Raw genomic sequence first — 23400 nt, 5'->3', positions numbered from 1 at the left:
ATATTGTCATCTTGTAGCGCAAACTAAAGGTTTTTCACTCCATGTTAATTTAATTTACTGTGACTAAATTTAACGAAAGTCTTGGGAGGTCGATCGACATCCCCCGCTAAAACTGAACTGGGTACGTGTTTGCTGACCTGAAAAATGCTTGCAAGGCTTATAATTAGAGCTTCCTTTAAAAGAAAAACATTCGTATCACTCCTATATATTCGTCGTATGTATCCGTATGTTAGTCTTATGTTACTCCTATGTATTCGTCTGTATCCGTATGTTAGTCGTATGATACTCATATGTACTCGTATGTTACTCGTATGTACTCTGTATGTTACTCGTATGTTACCCGTATGTACTCGTGTGGTGTTTTACTCATGATGCGCTAAATTTGCGAAGCGAGCAAGGTCCGAAATACGATACTTTGAGTTTTAATACCTTGTTGTATGAAACATAAGCCGCTCAAAAATGCAAATGCAATAAAATAGGAAGATGATAACAGGCAAAATAAAAACAAGAATACAGCAGAACATGTAATGAGCGGCACCGTATTAAGCGATCACCCTGTATTAAGAGGTCGGTTGTCGAAGTCCCGTACTTTTTTCCCCCACCTTTGACGATTCTCAACACTCGACTACGTCACGTGCTCCTCCCTACACTTCTTTCGCGCTCTGGCCGCTTCCTGCGTGCTTTACAACGGAGCAGAGCACAGTCAAGGCTTCTCCATTTGTTAATAGGCATACTTTCCAAATAGACTTAAAGTGCAGTACAGCTTCAAGCATGTAATTATCTTATAAATTAGTCCATATCAATTGCATTCATTTCATTTTTCACAAGACAAGCGTACGCAATTCGGACTTAATCTGTGTCCCGACGAACACCGATTGATTTTCCCGATATCTGTTCTAATTATTTCTATAAACCGGCCTAAGGAAAGCAAATTACCTAGACATCATGAGCCGTCACGTTTTCTCGCTTTTACTGCTATGTCACGCTGGCACCTCTGCCCCAGTAAATTCGAGCGTAGCGTGACAAACCCGCCACGGAAGAGCTTCAGTCGTGCTTCGTTCACTAGTCACGAAAACTTCGTCACATTTCTATCTGCGAATTACCACAATGAACTTTTTAAGGCGACTGATTCCACGAACGAAAGTAAATATTGAAGAAAAGTTTGTTTTAATTACGGGCTGCGACTCCGGTTTCGGTCGTGAAACAGCCGTTCGACTGGATAAGTTGGGAGCTTGTGTCTTGGCGACTTGTTTAACGAATGAAGGTGAACAGAGTTTGAAATCTGTGGGGAGCGACAGATTGAAAACTTTTCAGATGGATGTGACAAGCTCGCAACAAATCAAGGAGGTCTACAAAGAAGTTGAGAGACAGATTCCTAGTAACACAGGTAACTCGCTCTTCAAACAATGTTCCACTTTAACGTGTTGGAGGAAAGCGCCCGAGAAAATCAAGTACTGATAAGATAAGACTACTGAGTTTCATAAAAATTATTTATTTGCGTCAGTTTTGAAAAGAAGGACTTCGTATCTCGTATGTTCATGGATGTGCCACAGCATAAAGAGTTGCATGTTGATACAATTAAATACATCATATGAATGCATCCGACCGTGAAAAACGAAGAACTTTCAATTCTGAGATCGACGTAAAATATAATTCACACGCTTTTGTATATCCTGAATTCTTGCACCACGTCCCGATAATTTTGTCTATTGATCTATCTCAAATGAGGATGCGGTTGCTTAAAATGGTCAGTATCTTGAATTTACCAACCGCCAAATGATATTTACCGAGGGCACGAATCCAACATAATTTTACACGTATATGAGCACGATCCTTCGCAGTAAAGCACTATTTGAGCAATAGTGAAAATCAGACCTGAAAAAAATTTCAGGCCTGTACGGGATTCGAACCACTGACCTCTGCGATACTAGTGCAGCGCTCTACCAATTGAGCTAACAAGCCAACTGGGAGCAGGTAGAGCGCTGCACTAGTATCGCAGAGGTCAGTGGTTCGAATCCCGTACAGGCCTGAAATTTTTTTTTTTTTCAGGTCTGATTTTCACTATTGCTCAAATAGTGCTTTACTGCGAAGGATCGTGCTCATATACGTCTCATAACCGCAGTTCACACATATGTTTCATATGTTTGTTGTTGTATAATTTTACACGTAACACTGTACGCTTGATTGATAGAAGGTACGTTTATTTGGGAAATGATCACCGGGTGCTCACGCTCGGTTTAAACCTCCTCAGTCCAAAGGTATCAGAGAGAATCGACGGATGAAATGAGCCACAGCGTAATAAAAAGTAACCCCACTCTTCTATTTACGTGTTCATAGTGCTGCGCTCGGCGTAATAGCGTGATGCAACAGGATATTTGGACCATGATGCTTGTGAATTAATTAAAGCATGACGTAGAAATTCAGGCGATGCTTGACGAAAAAAAATTGAAAAAGTAGGAGGAGAGGGGGGGTGGATGCATCGTAAAAGTCCGAGTTCTAAAGGGTCTACGTCAGTGTTGTATCAAGACAATTTCACCGAGTTGAAACTTTCGTTCAATCTTATTTCCACCTTTTTGAGTACGAGTGTGTCATAATCGTAAGGTATTCCAACCCGTACCCATCCTCTTTATAAGTCAGAGTTTTAGATAACAATATCTGGTTGTTGGATCTGCGCAAATTAGTTCTGACACAAGGAGGCACCACATGGTCTGTGTTATCTGAGTTGTTTCTCTATCGTCAGGATTGTGGGGCCTCGTAAATAATGCTGGAATCGCATATCTGGGTCCCGTTGAATGGACACCGCTGGAACAATTTAAACGTACCGCCGACGTTAATCTCTGGGGGACGATTGACGTCACTAAAACTTTTCTGCCGCTGGTGCGAAGAGCCCGGGGACGAGTTGTAAACTTCTCAAGCGTTCTTGGTAAGTCAGGTGGGGATCTGGGGAAACAGAGGCATGACTCTCCACTTCCCTCTTCACACATCCCTACCTTTTTCTTGTTGATCAAAAACCAGGGTATCGAAGCACTTTGTGTACCAATCTTTTTGTGTACGGAATTGCACGAGTAGACTATCAAAAAGCTCCCTAAATCTAATGTTTCGTCTCACTTTTTGTTTTGTTTCTGGCTATGTAAATCTACCAGGCAACCGTTCGGTTTTAACTTTCTAGCATTCCTCTGGTTAGCGCATTATTTTAAATATTAGATTTAATCCTGAATTTAATATTCTGACGTTTCCTCTATCCACTTGATAGGTCGAGTATCCCCAACAATGTTAGGATCTTACGCAGTGACGAAGTACGGTGTGCAAGCATTTTCGGATGCTTTCAGACGAGAGATGGATCCTTGGGGAACGAAAGTTAGCATAGTGGAACCCGGTGGATTCCGTACTGAAATTACTAGAGGACGCATAGGAGAGAGACAGATCCAAGAAGGATGGGATGACTTGAGCGATGAACTAAAACAAGAATATACAGAAAAAGGTAATAACAGTGTCTATTGCAGAACTGCAGTGGTGCAAAATCTTCCCTTTTCTTTTCCTGCTGCATGCATGTGAAAAAAAGATCAAGTTCTCACTGTGTTAAGATATTCCATACTACCGAATCAAGAAAGAGTATCATGCGATGAATATAAGAGCTGATTTAAAGGGGCTGTTTGAGACAATTTTATGTGAGTATTCATTTCAGTCACGGTAGTATGCACGTAACAGCATCACTGTAAAAATTAGAAAACAACCACACCTCAAGAGAGATTTCGCACGCGTTTATATTAGCCCGCTAAGGTAGCCGCAGACAAACATCAAAACCTTATACTGTATGCTCACGGACCCAGCCATGCCCAAGAGTCTAAAATTTTGCGACCAGGGGCCCGTTTCTCGAAAGTCCCGGTAACTTAACGGGCCCGTAAAGCTGTTCTATTTTCATTCAAGATGGGGATTTCAAAAGTTTTGAAAATGATACAATAAAACTATCAGCTTAAGAAACAGAAAGGACTGGTTTACGTGCCAGAACCCGGTTTGAACATTGCTTCGGGCCCGTTAAGTTACCGGAACTTTCGAGAAACGGGCCCTAGGCCCCTAAAAGGAGCTGCATTTCGTAAACTAGCAAAAGTTAAGCATCACCTGATTAAACCGATAAAAATATGTCCAGCCTGAAAAGCAGCTCATAAAACCATTAGACATCTTAGATTGATCCACTAACCTTGCAGCTGAGAGCAAACTTATAGCAAAAAAAAAGATTAAAGGTTGAATTCAAAAAATGTCAATTTGCCAAGGCCTACCTCTGTTCCTCTTTTAGGTATTAAGTTGTTTTTACCAATGCGCCCTTCACCTCATACCCATAAAGTTGTCGACGCCGTTGTAGAAGCTTTGACGTCACAGTCACCACGTGACCGTTACTTGGTTGGTTTGGACACTCCGATTTATGCGTGGTTGGCAAGATTTCCAGCTGTTTACGCGGATGTCATCATCAACCTTCTGTCCATTAGGATCCCTCTGCCACCAAAATTTAGAGAAAATAAGTGAGCTGTGAATTGAGCGGCAATAAACGTCTCTACTGAATTTAAAGCATCTGTGATCATGAAAAGGCTTGGAACTGGAGAATACTGAACACAACAACCCAAAGGGTCGAAGAACTCGTTGTTCTCAGATTGTGAGATGCCAATTTGCAAGTGCTTGTTAATCACTCCGTGTTAACGACAATCCATGATGTGGAAAGGGTTCCAGATTTCAGTCTCTATGGCCAGTAACAGAAGTTTATAACCTGTACAGCTATAGCTTATAAGCTTCTGTCTGTAACCATTAGCGTTTATACCTGCATGGGTTAATTAAGTAGCAAATTTTATGTTCTAGATTTTATTCTTTATAATTTAGACTCTCAAGTGAATTCAAGAACGATACTTTTTTTTCTATTTTAAGCTAGAAAATGACACCCAGGTGTTCAGATGGGGCTTCCAAGATATTTCAGACTTCTTGTTCTACTTTTATTCAGTGATTTTTGTTCTTCCATTATGAGATCTCTGTTTTTTAACAAAGTGATGCTCTTTGTGTTGATCAATTTATTGTCAGATAGGCAAAAAAGTTTTCTGCCTTTCTCAGTGGGTAAAGCTCTCATCAAGTGTGGAAATTGAATTTAATTGCCTTCCACAAGGCTACCCAAATATTGAAAGGCATAGACTCTTGCCAAAGAAAATTATGAATAAAAAAATACCCATAAATAGCAAGTTGTAGTTGTAATACTTAGTGACACTAGACCCATGAACTGGTTTCGAAAATTATTCTAAAAATCTAACTTTTATATTGAATGATCAAACAATAACATTACAGCCTGAATAAAAGGTACACCCATATGCATAATAATATTACACCCTGAAAAAAAGGTACACCCATATGCATAAAAAATCTACATATCGAATAATAGCTTAGGGCAGCAGTTATTCAACTGATGTACAACTTCTCTTTATCTTACAGAAAAAAACAGTCAGTCTCACAATATTTTCAAAATTCAATGGACATCCAAATCCGTTCTTCAAGTAAATGATCTTGCCTCCTATCATATTACCCTAGTTAAAGTCTGTTTATGAGCCTAGTGGCCCATTAGGCTGATCCTTAACTCCAGTTTCTGTAGCATGAAGTGACTAGGAGTATTTCTACTCCCCCCCTGGATGGGATGCCGTACCATCAGCAGGGTTACCCCCGGCATTAAAGTGCCGGTACCCATTTATACACCTGGGTGAAGAGAGGCACCGTGAGAGTAAAGTGTCTTGCCTAAGAATACAAGACAATGTCCCGGCTGGGGCTGACGATGACCCCGGACCACTCAATCCAGAGTCAAGCCCACTAACCATGAGGCCACCGCGCCTCCGGTTATTTATGTATAAACTATTGTGTTTGGTTTGTGATGAATTCTTTTCATGGTAAGTGGAACTGTTACAAGATCCATAATGAAACAATCATATCATTATATTATTTTATTTTATTTATTTAACAATTTGCCAAAGGCAGGTAAATTTACGATAGGACAAGGTTGTCCCCTACTATGTAAATTACCTTTCCCTATCCTCTACAAACCCCATGCTGAGAAATAACAAAATATATAATCATTAACAAAAGAGAAAAAGAGAAAAAAAACCAGTTGATCAACATGTACAAGAATTAAGAGCATTGAAAGAATGACATTTTACACAAACTATTTTACAAGAACAGATGTCGTCTTGATTGAAAACAATTATTTTCCCAATGTATATGTGCACGATCCTTCGCAGTAAAGCACTATTTGAGCAATAGTGAAAATCAGACCTGAAAAAAATTTCAGGCCTGTACGGGATTCGAACCACTGACCTCTGCGATACTAGTGCAGCGCTCTACCAATTGAGCTAACAAGCCAACTGGGAGCAGGCCATCAAATTAATGGCCTGCTCCCAGTTGGCTTGTTAGCTCAATTGGTAGAGCGCTGCACTAGTATCGCAGAGGTCAGTGGTTCGAATCCCGTACAGGCCTGAAATTTTTTTCAGGTCTGATTTTCACTATTGCTCAAATAGTGCTTTACTGCGAAGGATCGTGCACATATACGTTTCATAACCGCAGTTCATACATATGTTTCATATGTTTGTTGTTGTTTGATATATTCCCAATGTTAGAACTAACTATGATAAAATTCAAAGTGGGATCTCAGGTGTCCATGATGTGGAATTTAATCAACAAGCCCACCAAAACATGCCCCATTTCCACATTATTAAGTCATGTCTTTTAAATGAACACTAACTTTCATTGTGATACAATGAAAGGATGGAGGATCGTGCATCATATGTATCTCATACCGCAGCTCAAAATATATGAACTTCATATATTTCATTGTATCTGATTTATCACTTTCACAGGTTTATTACAAATCAACTCAACGGCCTGCTCCCAGTTGGCTTGTTCGCTCAATTGGTAAGAGCGCTGCACTAGTATCGCAGAGGTCAGTGGTTCGAATCCCGTACAGGCCTGATATTTTTTAGGTCTGATTTTCGCTATTGCTTTAATAGCGCTATCTACTGCGAGGATCGTGCATCATATGTAACTTTCATTATGCTGATGATACTGTTTATACCTAGTTTTTTTGTTCTTGAAATATTGTTGTCCATGTATATAACTGTAGCTAAGGTTTCATTGTCAAAGACTATCAAATATTAGTATAATCCTTTGTTTTGTGTGTGTGATGTCTGTATAGTTTGTGTGTATTGACCATGATACTTTATCTGCACTATAAACATTTAATTTACTTAACTTGATCCAGATCCCTGTCATTTTTTAGCTAATTAGTTATTCTAGACTGCTGGTACCCTCTAATTACTCTTATCATTATGATTATTATCATTATCATTATCATTATTATTATTATTATTATTATTATTGTTACTAATCATTAAAACTTGATATAGAGTACAAAAAAGTTGTTGTTGTTGTTGGTACAAGGAGTACAAAATGATATGAGTATTTGAGGTACTTCAGTAATGACAACTGAGTTTCTGTAAATAGTTTATAGAGTTGTAATAAGTATTTCAACATAGTCTGGTAAAGGGTTAAAAATTCAGAGAGCAGAGATGGCTCAGTAGTGATAGCACTTGCCGCCTCCCCCACTACCATTGGTTCTTGTCCTTGTTCGAAAGGTTTTTCTCAGGGTTCTCTGGTTTTCCTCTTTAAAAACCAACAATCCAAATTACAATTCGACCTGAAAACATTGGGCAAGAAGAGCCACCCATTGGAATGTCCATTGCTGAATTCCCATTTTTATAACTAATCAATTTAAGAGTACCAACACAATGATCATCGTTATATTAGACTTACTATGAAAAATCTGATTGGTCGAGAGCATTTAATCAATATACAATAGCATGTGAAGTTGAAATGATAATCCAATATCAGTAGTGGATATTACAGTTATCATGTCAAGTTCACAGTCTGCTTAGTTTTCAAGCCCCTCATCCCTGTAGTGTTCTTAGCCTTCAGTTTCAGCAGATATGTCAGAACTCAAGCTCCATTTCGATAATTCATGATATATCATGCTCAACCTCATCCAAAACTCTGATTGGTCTAGAGTATACCATAAATATATGGTAGCATGTGATGTTGACATGATGACCCAATGTCTTTACACACTTACACACTTTTACACACTTTATTTTTCTTTTTCTTACAAAATAATTTAGATTATGTTGACCCGCAGATAGCAAATTTGCTATTCGAGGCGGGTCAATCATCAACAAACATTATTTACAATATATAAAGAAAATTAAAAACTAAATAATTAGATATTGTTAAATTATAAAAAGAAGCATAGCTGGCAAATACATCAATAGTTGTTCAATAAAGTATAGAAGCAAATACATTAGTACTGAAAGCAATCGGATCAATTTGTTTTAATTATGCAGTCCTTAAGGTTAGAGGAGATCTTTTCAACATCAAGATAAGAATCTTCATTATCTAGTATCTGAAATAAAGACGTTTTAATTTGTTTATTAAAGGAATGTTTTGATAACGTTTTGAATTCTTTCGGTATCTTATTCCAAATTTTGACACCAACACGCGAGAAAGCCTTTTTTTGTAGGTTAAGTCTAGAGTACTTTGTACTAAAGAGCTGCGATTTGGATGATCGAGTATTGTAGGTATGAATATGAGATGTTTTAGTAAATAGTTTCAAAATATTAATGGGAGCCCTCTGGTTGTGCACGTCAAACATAAGTTTACTTACGGCTTCATAATATAGGAACGTAACAGGCAGAATTTTTGCTTTGGCAAATAAAGGGATGGCATGCTCTCTTCGATCGGTGAAATAGATTAAGCGCAAAACTCGCTTTTGAAGAACTAAAATCTTGTTTAAATAAGCATTTGACGCATTGCCCCAGGCAAGGAGTCCATAAGTTATATAAGGTAGAATTAATGAATTGTAAATATTTACAAGGATAGTAGAGGGAACGAAGTACCTCAGCTTTGCAATCATCCCTATTGTTTTACTTATTTTTACGATAACAGAGTCAACATGGTTTTTCCATGACAAATTTTGATCAATTAAAACGCCTAGATATTTGATATAACTTTTTTGCTCTAAACTAACTCTTCGGTTTGTCTCACAATCTATAATACCTATTTGTGGAGAAAAATGCATTTTTTTCTGATGAGGACGAAAAATTAAGAAATTTGATTTTTTTGTATTCAATGTCAACCTATTTGTAGTTAACCAGTCATGTACGTTATTCAACTCTACATTAACCGTTTGCTCGATCGCCTTAAGATTCTTATCAGCATAAAGTATATTAGTATCATCCGCAAAGAGATAAAATTTTAGTTTATCAGAACAAAGGTGAATGTCATTTATGTAAAGTAAAAATAGAAGAGGTCCAAGGACTGATCCCTGGGGGACACCACAGGGGGAGATAAGTTTTGTTGATAAATGCTCTCCAATCTGAATTGTTTGTGTTCTATTTTTTAAATATGATTGAAACCAGTCATTTATCAATCCACGGAAACCGTAAAAGTTTAATTTATCGAGTAATATTTCATGATTGAACGTATCAAATGCCTTTTTCAGGTCAATAAAGACACCGCATGAGAAGTACCGTTTATCCATATTACGTAGTATATCTTCGACAATATCAAGTACTGCATGCTCTGTGGAATGTGACTTGCGAAAGCCATACTGTGAGGAGTACAATAGGTTGTTTTTGTCAATAAATTCCTTCATCCGGAAGTACAAAAGTTTTTCAAAAATCCTATTAAAATTAGACAAAAGAGATATTGGTCGATAGTTTGAAGGGTCGGTCTCGTCGTCACTTTTATATATTGGCGTTATTTTAGAAATCTTAAGTTTTGAAGGATAGACACCAAGGATAACAGATAAATTGAAAATATAAGAAAGAACTGGAGATATGATATTGCAAGAAGATTTAAGAAGTTGTGTAGGGCAGGAGTATAAGCCACAGGATTTATTATTTGGTAGGGATAATATTTCCTTATTATTTGGTAGGGATAATATTTCCTGTCTGCAACACATATTCGGTTATTGTGTAAAATTCAAAGTCTGATGAGTCTCCAAGCTCTTTGTCCATGTAGTGGACATTCTCAAACTTTTGCAAACCCAAAGAGAAGTGTTTTTTTGCAGATTGTTTAAAAAATGTGTAATAAAACAATTATTAAGTAAGGTTTTTACGTGATATAATAAATTATCAAACCTTGCATCTTTGTTATCTGCCTCAGCCTTCAACTTCAGCAGCTAACTCAGACCTTGATATTGCTGGTAATTCATGATATCATCCTTAACCTCATCCAATAAATGCTTATTGTGGTCTGGTTGTTAATTTTATGCCCAAAGGGCAAATACTCCTATCTCACTACAGGGTAATTATACATTTTGTAAGGTTTGCTATCACTTTACCTCTAGATGGTGATAGTTTGCCCATGAATACAAAGAATTCTCTTAATTGCTTATGGCAATCTTACAATTTTGAAACTTGAAAATATTGTTAAGACTGAAAATATTGCTTTTAGACATATAAAGTGAATGATGAAAGTTCAAACCTAGCTTTACTTAAGTACTGAATAAACTTATATACACCTGTTCCAGGGATTCTTTTCAAAAGAGAGTGAAAAGAAAAAACATGTATGCAGCAAACCTGAATTTTTTAAAAAGCCACATTAGTAGGTGCCAGTTTTGTTACATCTGCATTAAAATTATTCAAAGCAAAATTTGGGAATTTTAAATCTACCTGACCAGGTTGTTGAAAGGTTGGATCCATAATGCTATTGACTGGATAATTAAATTACAGTGATCACAGTGTCTGGTCAAAAGTGCAGTATGTTTTGTGAACACTTATCACTGAATAGGGATCTATTCTTATTCTATAAGTGTTATCTGCCCTTAAACAATTGGGTCCTACATGAAATGTTAACTTAACTCCTCAGTCTAAGGGTTTCCCTTGTGCAGTTCTCAAAACACAACTTCTAGTGATTCAATAGTCAATTCATTGACCACTAAAAACTATAACTATTTATAGTTCACACCACTAAATTTTCTCCGGTTCTTATTGGTTTAAATCGATCACGTGATGCGATAATGTTCATCCGTGGAGAGACACTATCAGCCCATAGTGCCCGCCCGTGGAAAATACCCGGATGGATAGTGCCCGTCCACAGAAAATACCTGGATTGAAAGTACTCATCCGTGAAAAGTTTTAAATAGTTTGACCGCCGCGAAGTTAGGCAGATCGGAAAAACAGTGACTTTTCAATTCTGACAGGTATGACGTATTATTTAGCCAATGTACGGTTGCGAATTATTGAAATTTGTGACAAGCGGTAGGCATGGAAGAAAATTTAGTGGTGAACAATAAAAACAATAGAGTGTTTATGTCTCGGAACTATCGGTCTGATAGTTGCCCCTTGGAAATTTGATGTTCTGAAAACTAACATATTTGTTTTAAGAACATCAAATTTCCGCAGGGCAACTATCAGCCGATAGTTCCTCGACAGAAACACTCTTAGACGTTTAAATAAGCCTTGCTGGTTCTGGGTGACCAGCATATCCTAGGGAGCATTTTCAAGTTTATTCTGTAATCTGCCTCAACATCTTGCTCCCAAACATTTAACCTGCTTAGTCTCCATGTAGTGGAACATTTTGCAGGGAAGAAATTGAACTCACAAGGATAAATTATACCGTCCCATAAAATTGTTGGAATACACAGAGGAAATCTGGTTCTGTAGAATTATGCTCATAGTACATTAACCCCCAAAGAAACCCTTCAATTGTATTACCCATAGTAATGTAACAACTTAATTTTTTCATTCTCAAGATTGAAGGAAAAACCTCCACTGGTAGTACAAGTTGCTATTAAAATTGGGAAAATTTTTTGTGTTATGAAGATTTAAAGTCTGAAAAATTGGTAATAAGAACCGAAGTGTACAAAAACTGTAACAAGCATAATTTATCAATGGGGACTGTGAATCGAAGCCAACTGTAATATCAACATGACAGTGACCACTTTCAAAAGTACTTAAACAACATTGCATGATCAAAGCATTTAATATTGTTTGCTTTGTGATGTTATTTTTTGAGGTTACCCTTTGACAAAATTGAAAAGTTATGTTCCTTTTTGTGTTTATCATCATTTATATTACCATTGTAAAATTTCTTTTTACATTAATATTATTATCATAAAAATTATCGCCTTTTTTTGTTAATAATATTTTGTTAAAGTGTGCCTTAAGAGTTAAATTTAATGGGATGGGTTTTGCCAATAAAAATAATTATCGAAGAAACTGATTATTGATTGTATCAAAAGTATTACATTCCAACTCATTCTTCCAGCAGTCGCTGCGTGTTCAGCTGTAGAGAATAATTCTTTTTTTAAATTACTGGCGTTAATCTTTCAGGGCAATAAATTTTCTGTAAGCATTCACAAAATTTATGTTTTAAAGGTACTTAATACTTACCAGACGACTGAAACGGTGGCTAGATAACTCTTGGTTCCCATAAAATCTTGAAGAGCCCAGAAGTTACCCAGAAAAAAATGGTTGTTAAACGTTTACGCATGTGCAAACGTTGTGGTCAACAGGCTCGTCACTAGGGAATCACAGGCCAGTAAACCTGTATGCGATCGTAAAGTCTCGAGTTTTCCTCTTCCCTACTTTTGTTTACTTTTACAGATTTCTATGAAAGTTTTAAATTCGCTTTAAGCTAATTGTTGGCGGCATTTGTTTCATATGTTTTCTTTTGAAATTTTGCGCGGAAAATTCGCTTGTGGGCAGTCAAATTTGATCCTCTAGGGCATACCCTCTGTTTGACCATTGTGTTTAATTGTTCAGAGTCCGTGAAAGCCTCTTCTCCAATTCGCACTCAATTTCTGTCGTCACGTGGAAGGTGTCAGCGCCAATCAACAAAAGTCGTTTCATGGCTAGTTGTCAGGACATTTAATGTGATGCGTCCTCATACCAGATGGCTAGACCGCATATTCGCGCGATTTGTACCACTAATTGAACTTGCCTAAACTTGAGCTTCAAAACAGAACCTGGTGCTACTACAGACCATGGCCAATTTCATTTGACCGTCTTTCCAACTGGTGGCAGACCACTGAGTTGGCAGCGGTGACGGAGAGCTTTGAAACATGAGGACTAATTATCTTTTACCCAGCCATGTGCATACCCCTACCCGACTGTTCTTGATTTTGCAAGGGGGTAATCAGGGGGTTAGGAAACAAAGGTGGGATAGTTTACTGATGTTGGAAAACTATAGCCTGCGAAGCAAGCCCTGGGGGAAAGGAGGGGGGATTGGGGGGAGCGGAATGTGCGGAGGGGAGAGAGGGGGCTTGCCACAGACCCCCACTAACTAACGAAACGCCCCCTATTTTCATATCGTGTTGCATATGTCAATCAGCGCCTCTTAAAATTAACCAATCAGAAAGCGCCATTAGCGAGAGCTCAGTGAACCATGCAAACTGTCAAAAAACCAACTAAAACTTGCTCCGCGTGAGTAAGAAATATCAGACGACAAGGAGAATCTGGTATCAAAATCTAAGAGGGGGAGAAGGCCAAAAGTTAATCCAGAAGACGTAGTTTGTCGGTTTTGTGGAGTAGATCTAAGAATTAAATTTGTAAGTGGCTTCAAGAGTTTTGTAAACATTTTTAATCAGAGTCAAATGGAAGAATTTCAGTGTCTTCGCCGATCGCCTTCGAACGGTCGGTTTTCACTTTGAAAATAAGTCGCACACCTCTCAAATTATATGCCTTCCTTATGCAAGAAAAACTAACAGTTTTCACCAGTTTTATGAATTGTTGAATAAGGCCGCTTCTCAATGTCCACATTCAATGTCTGCTGGGAAATCAGGTGGTGCTATTCAATCGTCCCGCAAAAGAGTGAAATAAAGGAACACAGTCTCCACACAAAAAATAAAAAAAAAATTGAATACGGTCTAATCACTCAACCACTTCTAACATGCATGCTCAATAAACTATGACCTATTATATACTATATCATTGGGTGACAAGCAATGAGAAAATCATGAGCACATTCTTTTGGAGTGAAAAGGGAAAAAGCTGTGTAATGATCACAGCTTTTTCAATTTTAGTCACAGCTCGTCATTTTTCAGAACGTGGTTTTAACTCAACCTAAGTTTAATACTTCAAAGTACAAATCAGGCCTAATCTCCCTAAAGCTGTGAAGACATACACCAGTTGTCTACGCAGCCAAAATCTTGCGTGCTTCACGTACACACGTTATAGCGATCGACACTTGATCTTTGACAACTTGCCAGTTGTTGGTCTTGTCGATGTCGAACAAGGCGTCGGTGATTCCTGGGAAGCTGGAGCTACCGTAGATGTTATGCATCTGAGGCGCAAACAGCACATGGCGAACTCTTGTCCTTCCCGGAAGTCCAAATGGCCAAATGAACGCGCGCTCCATGTTCATCATCTGATCATTGAGAATACGCAGTTGGGCGAAGTCCTTGATATCGCCAGCGCTAGCCTTTCTCTGCTCGAAGGTGTCCGCGGTTTTTGAAAACTCTTCTACCTCACGAGTCAGGTGATCAAGAGTTATATTTCCCTTCAAGAGATCAGACTTGTAGTCTTTTTCCAAAGCATCAAGGTTACGGTTCAGAGCTATTTTGTAGTCCCTGAGATTGTATGGAAATAAGGGAGAGTCAGCAGCAGTGAGCAGAATTCTTGCACCTATTTGAGACATCGCCAAGTGGGTGGTGAAATGTGGATCGTTGAAGGTCTTTTGCCAGTAGAATGTGTCATGAACTGTGTGATAAACAGGATAAAGGGTCCTGTCCATGCTCTTAAATCTGTAACTCATGTCAATACTTGGTACTCCAATGAAATGACTGAAAGGTGCATAATCAGATCCAGAACCCAGACCTCCGAAATTAGGTTTTCCAGGTGTTGAGGAAGGGTATTTCTTTGACCAGCGATCATATACACTTGCGTCCTCTTCCCGCTCATTGGGATCCTTCACCGATGCAGTTTCTCTATACACAAGCGACTTTAAGGAAGGATTCCCATTTGCTCCAAAGCTGTAGTTTCCTTTCACCGCAGAGTCAACATTCAAATACATGACTGCTTTGTCTCTTAGCATGTTCCTGTTTTCTTCCACCCATTCATAGGAACCGACGAGACCATATTCCTCAGCGCCCCAACTGCAAAGCTTGATCGTTCTCCTGGGCCGCCAATCAGTTTCGGTCAGTAGTTTTCCTAGGCCACGCGACACCTCCATCATGACCGCTGACCCACTTGAAGGATCCACTCCGCCAAACACCCAAGCGTCTCGGTGATTCCCCATGAGCACCAAACGATCGGGTTCTTCTTTACCGAGGATCGTACCAATCACGTTATATGCAGGTAACGTAAAGAACTGATTGTTGACCTCCATTCTCACCTTAAGCTTTGCATCCGTGAAGCCTGGGCCAAACTTATAGACGATGCCTAGGCCACCCGCCCAGCTTGAGGGTACTGGGTCACCTGGGTGAAGTGCCAAGAATTTAAATTAATCGAAAAAGGAGCTTAAAAGATTGATTTGACGACATCATTTAGCTAAATTATTTTATGAGGAGCTACCTTTTAACAGTGCCCCTCTTAAACAAAACGATAATGATTAATAGCAAGGCCCTCTTCGCCAAGAGTCTCCTATATGCGAAAAATCAATGGTGGAGAGTTTGACACCCAGTTGAAAGGCGCGAGGAGGTACGATTCAAATGTATTTTGGCCCACGTCTCTGACAAATAAGTTGAACGTCTCATTTCTATCAGCTTCTTTCGCGATGTTCTGTACGTGATATGATGAATTAACTTAAGAAAAGCGCCTAATGGAATGGTTCCATTCTATACTCTGAAAGCTTCAAACCTGAACAAATGTAGAAGTCAAAGTCACTGTCTCACAGAGAGACGATGACGCAAAATGCACGATTTCTTACCGGCAAGACGCTTCAAAAATTCCACAGCATTATCATACGTTAACACTTGTGCAGGAATTTTCGGTATGGCGTCGCTGTCATTGATGGCTAGTCTGTAAACGCCGTCAATTGATGGCAGGAGAGGGGTCAAAGGATCACCATCTGCTAGGCCAATGGTTCCTCTCTGGGTGCCAGTTCCTGGAAGCCACCATGTCTTAGGGAAGGTTTCGTTCATACCTTGTGGAGAGTAGTCCGCTGGATCAGAATATAGCAGTGCACCAGCAGCTCCACAGTTTTGGGCGTTTTGGACCTACAGGGACGAAGAATAGCACGTTAGAGAATCCGTTGAACATCCATGAGGATGTATCGTTTTCTGGAATCCATCAAGATAGATGTCGTGTACTCGAGGTTCCTTTCTTTCTCATATACCTTGGTGGCCTAATTGATAAAATTCCACAATTATCGAGACTACTTATAGGTGGTTTGCAAACAGTCTCTAGAGACACAGGTAATAATGGTGAAAGTAACAAATGCTGGTGGACGAGCAAAAGAAGTTAATGAGATATCTATTGTTTACGTCCACCAACATGGCGGCGATGACGTAACGTGCAAACCACCTATTCAGCTCCTCTCTTGTTCTATACACATAGCCATGAAAGTATTACTTGCAAACGTGGGTATTGGACGATAAGAAACTTTTTGCAAACGACACTGAGTGTTTCTCAAACACGGAATACTATTCAGATCTTAGTCAAAATAACATGGGGCAGATTTCAAGAAAAACTAATCAAGAAGTTATTTTAGACAGGCAAATTCTACCTTATTTCCTCGAAATATTTTTCCATATCGCATGATCACAATCTTTCCAGTGCAATTCAAGTTTTTCTTCTTTAATTCTTTGAAATCGTCCACAGTACCGTAGTTTGCGTACATCAGGTCGGCCTCTACGATTCCTGGTGGAGAGTAGCCCAGGAAGGGTGGCAGGACAAGAGAGTCGTTTTCACTTGGTTCTGCAATCTAAAAGCCGTAAACAAGAAAATATTTTTCCCTTCAATTTTTAAAATAAGAAAAGATTTGGAGAAACATTTTGAAAAGTTCAACGCTAGGACGGCATTAAAATACATAAAAACTAAAACTTATAAAAACTGTTAAAATATTTTTGACTACGTTTCGGCGTTACTTCACGTCCTTAGAAAGTCAAGACTAAAAAGGACAAATGAAAACATGTATAAAATAATCATATAAAAAAAAACAATGGAAAGAATGTATTTCTCCTTTGTGTTTACGTTCCCAAAGCTGTACCATAGACCCTTTGGGAACTATAACTAGAGCAGCAAAAACAGTCTCCATTGTTGTTTCTACCTTTACGTGTCTTTCACTGGTCGGTTTTACTGGAAGTTTTTTAGGAAATTGAAGGGGAAAGTACACACAAACAGTTGTACTAAGTTTTTAGAAGGTTTTATGTTTTAAAGGAGTGACGAGTTAAGATAAAACAAAAGCGAGAAACCTAAGGCATGTAAACATGTAGAACGACTTAATATGTAAATTTGAACTGAACTAGCTTTGTCACTCTAAACAAGAGATGATAAAGAACACTTTGTCCTCTTTTGCTCTCATCCTTCCCTTAGTTCCTCTCGTTAATAGAAATAGTTCTGCCTGATACACAGGTGGCCCTAGCTCCAGCTGTGAGATGATTGTCTTCCGCAATAACAGTCATGGCGGAATTATAAGAGTTTGTATGGAATATTTACGACTGCTCTAAGGAATAAAGAAATACATCAAATTCTCAATTAAGATACCTCACCTTACTCCCACAGCGTATCGCTTGTTATCTGACCGCTTACTTTGATGAAAAGAACTCATTTTAGCGAGTTGTCCATTTCGACGTACATAAGAAAAGCCCTTTTCTTATGTACGTTAACAAGCGATACGCTGTGGAAGTAAGGTGAGGTATCTTTATTGAGAATTTGAAGTATTTTTTATTCCTTAGAGCGGTCGTAAATATTCCGATACAAACTCTTATAATTCCTCCATGACTGTTATTGCGCAAGATGATCATCTCACATTCAGCTGGAGCTTGGGCTGCCTGTACTTCATATAACTGGAATTGATATAACTTACTCTTCTAGTGGATCACTTCGGCCCTGTCACGTAACTTCAGCAATTATTCGCACGTTTTATATAAGCAATAAACTAACTAATAAACTTGCCTCCTGACATATATTAGTACAGAAACATTGGCAAGTTTGATGTCTATGTTTTCCACAAGTTTCCACAGGCATCTTTCATTTACCAGGAGCCCATTACCCGGAGCTTCCATCTTCCATACTGACCCTCTGAGCCAACCCTGTCCCGTATCTTTCTACTTTTAGAAGCATCTCCCACGGCGGTTTTCGCGGGTGTTTTTAATAATAGCCAATCATAAGAGAGCTGTCGTCTCTATTGTGTTACCGTCTCTATTGTATTACTTGCAGGGCGCACGAAATTATTCAATAATGGCAGAAAGCGCGGAAAGATTAAAGAACCCCCGCAAGTATCTCAGTTCTAAAGATAAAAGATACGGGACAGGGTTGACTCAAGGGTACAACTGAGATGGAAGCTCCGGGTAATGGCCTCCTGTATTTACCTATTACTTTTTTGGTTTTTTTTTTTTTTTTTTTTTCTATGTTGGGTTTTCATTCATAAAGTTGTTATTCGTCTGTTATTAGGAACCAGTCCTCATATTATGCCTCAGGGGGTCGGAGTATTTTTTTTTTGGGGGGGGGGGTGGCGAGAAGAAGGGATCTCATAGTTTTCAAGGAATAAGTCGTCACCAACAGAGTATTAATCATAAGAATACTACATAGCCTGTAAATGTTATCGTGCAAAACCGGAATCCTCCGCTCTGACTCCTCCCCCGTTCCCCCGTGGTGACACGACCAAAATCATCCGACCTCCCCTCTCCTGGGCGATAAATAATGATTTATATGTGTATCTTTTTGCTTCAGGGTTTGTCTTAGCATGATAACTTCTGAGTTTGTCATAGTTTTTACGAATCACTACCAAGGGGTCGCTCACCTTTTCAGGGCCTGTTACGGTCCACAGAGCACTTCTGTCGGTCACATTAAGGATTTGAACGACGTTGGGTTTATCTCTTGGTGGCCTGGATAGAAGGACGTCATATCGCACCATTTCCACGTGATCAAATTTATAGCTGACCCACTTGTCACGCATGTATTGGCCAAGCTTTCTGTTTTGTTCTCCACCACCAACATGCGGGCGCTTTGTAAAATTGCTGCAAGAATAGCCATGAGTAAAAGGTTTACTGAAACAAGTCAAACGGGCGTGAAGTCCTCGCGCTCGCCTCGCGCTTACATTGCACTCGCCTTGCGTTTACGTCACCTTAGCCCTTTGCAGACGTTCAGTTACTAACACCGAGGAAAATAGTAAACAGCGCAAAAACAAAACTACCTTTTTGAGCCCTTCACTTTGATAACAAATGCTCCTGTCACAATCTGCCTTCGCTTAACTTTCCTGTAAACGTGAAATTCTGCACTAGAAAACCTAGCCTGAGCAGATGACGCTTTTACGTGAACTTAGGCAACTGAAGCGTGACGAGCGTCACGCTGATTTACGATCGACTGAACCACACTTTGCACGGGAAATACTCCCTCCACTGTCTATTTTCCACATAGATTTCTGTGTTCTGCTGAAAATTATTTGGAAATAAAAACGTATTCCTAACCCAACTCATTAAGCGTTGCTGTTGAAGTAGACTGGAGGTGATGACGCTCTTAGAATACTCACGCAAAGTTGCAATATTCACGCCACGCTGATTTGCGATGCAGCGAAATTTATTAGGTCTCATAAACGAAACGAAACGAAGGTGCAACTTACCGGGAAAACTCTTCGACACTTTCTGCTGTGAGTGAATTGACCATCCATTTATGAAGTTCCTCCACCTTTTTCGTAGGTGAGACTTTAACAGGGCTAATGCATGTGGGGACCACTACAGGAGAATCACTCGCTCGGGCTTTCATAGCAAAATAACCGATAACAAACCCGAGGAAGAAGATCACAACTGCACCCAATATTCCCAGGCCAACAAACAACCGAAATCGGTTCGATCGTCCTTTTGTTACAACGGGTTGTTCATCTTCTGCCTGCTTCAACATTTCAAAATCAGCCATGATTGATCGCAGCTACGACCCTAGCTGGGTGACGCTATATCGAAGGCGTCCGTCGAGAGTCAAATACACAAGTTTATAGTACAGCGGTTAAATTTGAAATAGGTCGTGTAAGCTGGAGCACGTGTTCCCCACGAAAAGTTCAAACCCGAAATGTGTGAGGGGCCGACCATTTAACTTTTGAGTGGGGGGGGGGGGGGGTGGGTGATTTCTGGTCATCAAGAAATTTATTTTCTAGCAATCTGCTGTGCAGGATATTTTTTCCGTTGTAAAGGCTCTTTTTCTTCTGTTCCCATGTTGCATGCAATTTTTTTATTCCAACAAGCGCTTGCAGGAAATTTTTTTCAAAATCACCCACCCACCCCCCCCTCAAGAGTTAAATGGTCGGCTCCTAAGATCGTACTGAACAAAGGATGAAGATATACAAGAACGAATGAAACTTTTTTCAGTATGTTTGAGCTACTACAGGGTTATCAATGCGCCAATAAACCTAAAAGTAAAGTTTGAATTTTGGATGGTAATTTCGACTCTTAAAAGTAAATTTTGAGGGAGATTCTCCTTGCAGCGTTAAGTCAATTTTTACTTACGTAATGCGAGAAACTTATCAACACTTTAGTGTCAAACAATTCGTGAAATAACGGGAATTCCAGGAATTTTACACAGCCTAGCTTACACTGGGAAGAATATTCTCCACCATCAATTACGTCACTGATCCGCAACGATGTTGTGAACTAGTAATAAGGGCAGACAAAGTAGCTAGAGAGAGTCTGAGAAATCCACTTTGATGCAACTTGCGTGGAAGTACTGGCCACAACTGTCGCATCCCAGCCAACCTTCTCCATCGTCGTCATGGCACACTATGCAGACGTTGATATTTCTCCTACAGCGGACGGAACAACCGTGATTTCGTTATCATTCACTTAAAACGTATGTCTTCTTTTTTAGTGGGTCAGGTCTCATACTTTGACTCTCAACTCTATATCAGGATCAAACCCAATGCTTGGCAAGATTAAAGGATATGCAGTTCGGAAACAAGCTGTGACTTAAGTTACTTACTCGTGGATGTCATCGTAACAACAGCCAAACACCATAGACGTTATCAGTGCACGTTCGGTTGCTATGTTGAAAGCTGTATCTACGGAGGACTCTTCGCACAAACCTCTAGCAAACTGAAAGAAACGATCGAAAACAACAACCAATCATTGGGAAAAATGAGTGAAGAATATGCAATATTCCGTTAAATTCCTTTTTAAGGAAGAAATAATTGGTTGCTAAGGTATATTTAATCGAATGCACTTTCTTCCTAGTTACCTTGTGAGGGTAAATATTTCGTACCTTAACGCCTCATGATTTAATGAGAATAGTGACTTCTGTATTAAACTTAAAAACTAAATATCGCGTGTGGGTGCAGAGCAAGTTAGCTACTTACGTGAGACAAATGAGAATTCTGCACTTGTACCCATCCTTCTGTTTAAAATGCACCAGCTCGATGCAAGGCCATGATAGAGAAAGCCAGCCTGTTTTGGCGTCAGCGACCTCACTACAAATATAATGACAGCCAAATAAAGGGTTACTTTATTCTCAACGTGACTGCCGTTTTAAATTGAAGGAACAGCTTTTTTCACTTACGACTTAATAATTTTACACTTGTTATAAGCACTGAAAGAAGACATTGCATGCTTATCATGTTCGCTCTTCTGTCGGCAGAACAGGGCAAGTCAACAAGTCATGTCTGCAGTACTTAGTCGCTACTAGATAAATAGGCCGGTTTATTACTGCGAGGAACGCTTCCGTATATTTTATGAAACCGCAGTACACATATATGATTTTCATTTATTCAAATTTATTGGCGGGCTTAATATGAACCAACATAATGACCCGCTCCCAGTTGGCTTGTTAGCTCAGTTTGTAGAGTACAGCACCGATATCACAGAAGTCATAGGTTCATCGCCCGTACGGACCTAAAATTTTTTCAGGCCTTATTTCCACCTACTATAATAATTCCTTTATAATAATTCCTTTATTTAAACACGATAATGTTTCATAGCTGAACAGCTTGTGGAGTCGTGTGCAAATCAAATAAACTTCTAAATTAAATCAATTTAAATGATGGTTTTTGAGGAGAGGGGAAAACCGGAATACCCGGAGAAAAACCTCTCGGAGCAAAGTAGAGAACCAACAAACTCAATCCACTTATGACGTCGGGTCCGGGAATCGAACCCGGGACACATTGGTGGAAGGCGAGCGCTCTCACCACTACACCAACCCTGCTCCCCAGATAACTTGATAAGTAGGGTTTATTATTGCGAAGAGCGTTTTCATACATTTTATAAAAGCGCATTACATATATATTATTTTCATATATTTACTGAGTCGTCGCCATCATTACGCATTCTAGTGTCTTAGTAAAAAATTGTCTTCGGTTTTTAAATGTCATCCTTTCGCGGGATTTCGCAATATTCGCGGGTTTCATAATTTGCCCGCTGACCAAAAATACTGTTTACTCTTACCCTGGACAAACGCCTTCGATATAGCGTCACCCATGATAGCGCTCAATGCTTAGAGATACAGATGACGCCGTGACAGTTTGCAATGTTCTTCCCAGTCTTCCGGCGGCCAGTGGACGAAAATGGCGGGTGCATGAGAGGGAGAAATGGGGGTTAGATAACTCTTCTGCTGCGCTGCCACACATTCATGCTCCCCGAAAAAAGAACGCCTGACAACAGGTTAACAAGCGTGATATTTATCTTCTGAAGCAACACTATAACTCGCTCTCATCCAGCATTCTTATTTATAAACATGGGCTCCCAAATATATCTCTCTTCTCTTTAAAATAAAACGTCGGAAACCCCTTTGAAAAACAAACGAAATGCACTGCAAGTTGGACTTAAGTAATGAAAACAACAATGGTAATGGCTTCCACCACTAAAATCGTTCAGCGCATAACTGAATGGACGAAATGTCGGGGGATAAGCTTAGAGTATCCACGAAAGGATATTCTCTTCACCAATCAGGTCCAGTCAGATGCAAGCCAAGGCCAATCGCTACTTTCACTTCCGGTGATTTTCAACTTAGTTCGGATTCGTTGATGTGATTACTCTGATTTTTGTTTTGCATTCAGCCAACCATATGTGAGAGCTATCACAGAACGCTACTGATTCAAAACTGGGTTTGAAAAATGAATGGTAAAGCTCGTGACGATGCTTACCATTTCACTTGCTGAAATACCTAGCCACGAGTCTCAAATATCTGGTTACAGTAAACACAGATTGCGCACAGGCCCTCATTATAACCTCTTATGAGGTCTTGAGCTGAG

At 39.3% G+C, this 23400-nt stretch overlaps 2 protein-coding genes and 1 long non-coding RNA gene across 3 annotated transcripts; 1 reads left to right on the top strand and 2 right to left on the bottom strand.

Annotated features, from left to right (window-relative positions):
- Nucleotides 1–915: 915 nt before the first annotated feature.
- On the top strand, nt 916–5215 carry LOC148741969 (retinol dehydrogenase 16-like). The gene is made up of 4 exons (XM_088736411.1): nt 916–1387; nt 2741–2923; nt 3254–3481; nt 4295–5215. The coding sequence occupies exons 1-4, from the start codon at nt 1108–1110 to the stop codon at nt 4519–4521; spliced, it is 918 nt and encodes a 305-aa protein (XP_088592537.1). The 5' UTR covers nt 916–1107; the 3' UTR covers nt 4522–5215.
- LOC148741968 (uncharacterized) lies at nt 2474–12802 on the bottom strand. The gene is made up of 3 exons (XR_015992803.1): nt 12465–12802; nt 4278–4491; nt 2474–3456 (listed from the first exon to the last, which is right to left on the bottom strand). It is a non-coding gene; the product is annotated as an uncharacterized LOC148741968 (long non-coding RNA).
- Nucleotides 12803–13917: 1115 nt separating this feature from the next.
- LOC111322765 (N-acetylated-alpha-linked acidic dipeptidase 2) lies at nt 13918–20156 on the bottom strand. Its single transcript, XM_022925932.2, has 5 exons — nt 19795–20156; nt 18976–19192; nt 16738–16935; nt 15940–16228; nt 13918–15488 (listed from the first exon to the last, which is right to left on the bottom strand). The coding sequence occupies exons 1-5, from the start codon at nt 20085–20087 to the stop codon at nt 14206–14208; spliced, it is 2280 nt and encodes a 759-aa protein (XP_022781667.1). The 5' UTR covers nt 20088–20156; the 3' UTR covers nt 13918–14205.
- Nucleotides 20157–23400: the final 3244 nt, after the last annotated feature.

The sequence above is a fragment of the Stylophora pistillata genome, chromosome 1 (genome assembly GCF_964205215.1).
Source record: "Stylophora pistillata chromosome 1, jaStyPist1.2, whole genome shotgun sequence".
Taxonomy (NCBI): domain Eukaryota; kingdom Metazoa; phylum Cnidaria; class Anthozoa; order Scleractinia; family Pocilloporidae; genus Stylophora; species Stylophora pistillata.
This window is presented reverse-complemented; position numbering and strand designations above follow the sequence as displayed.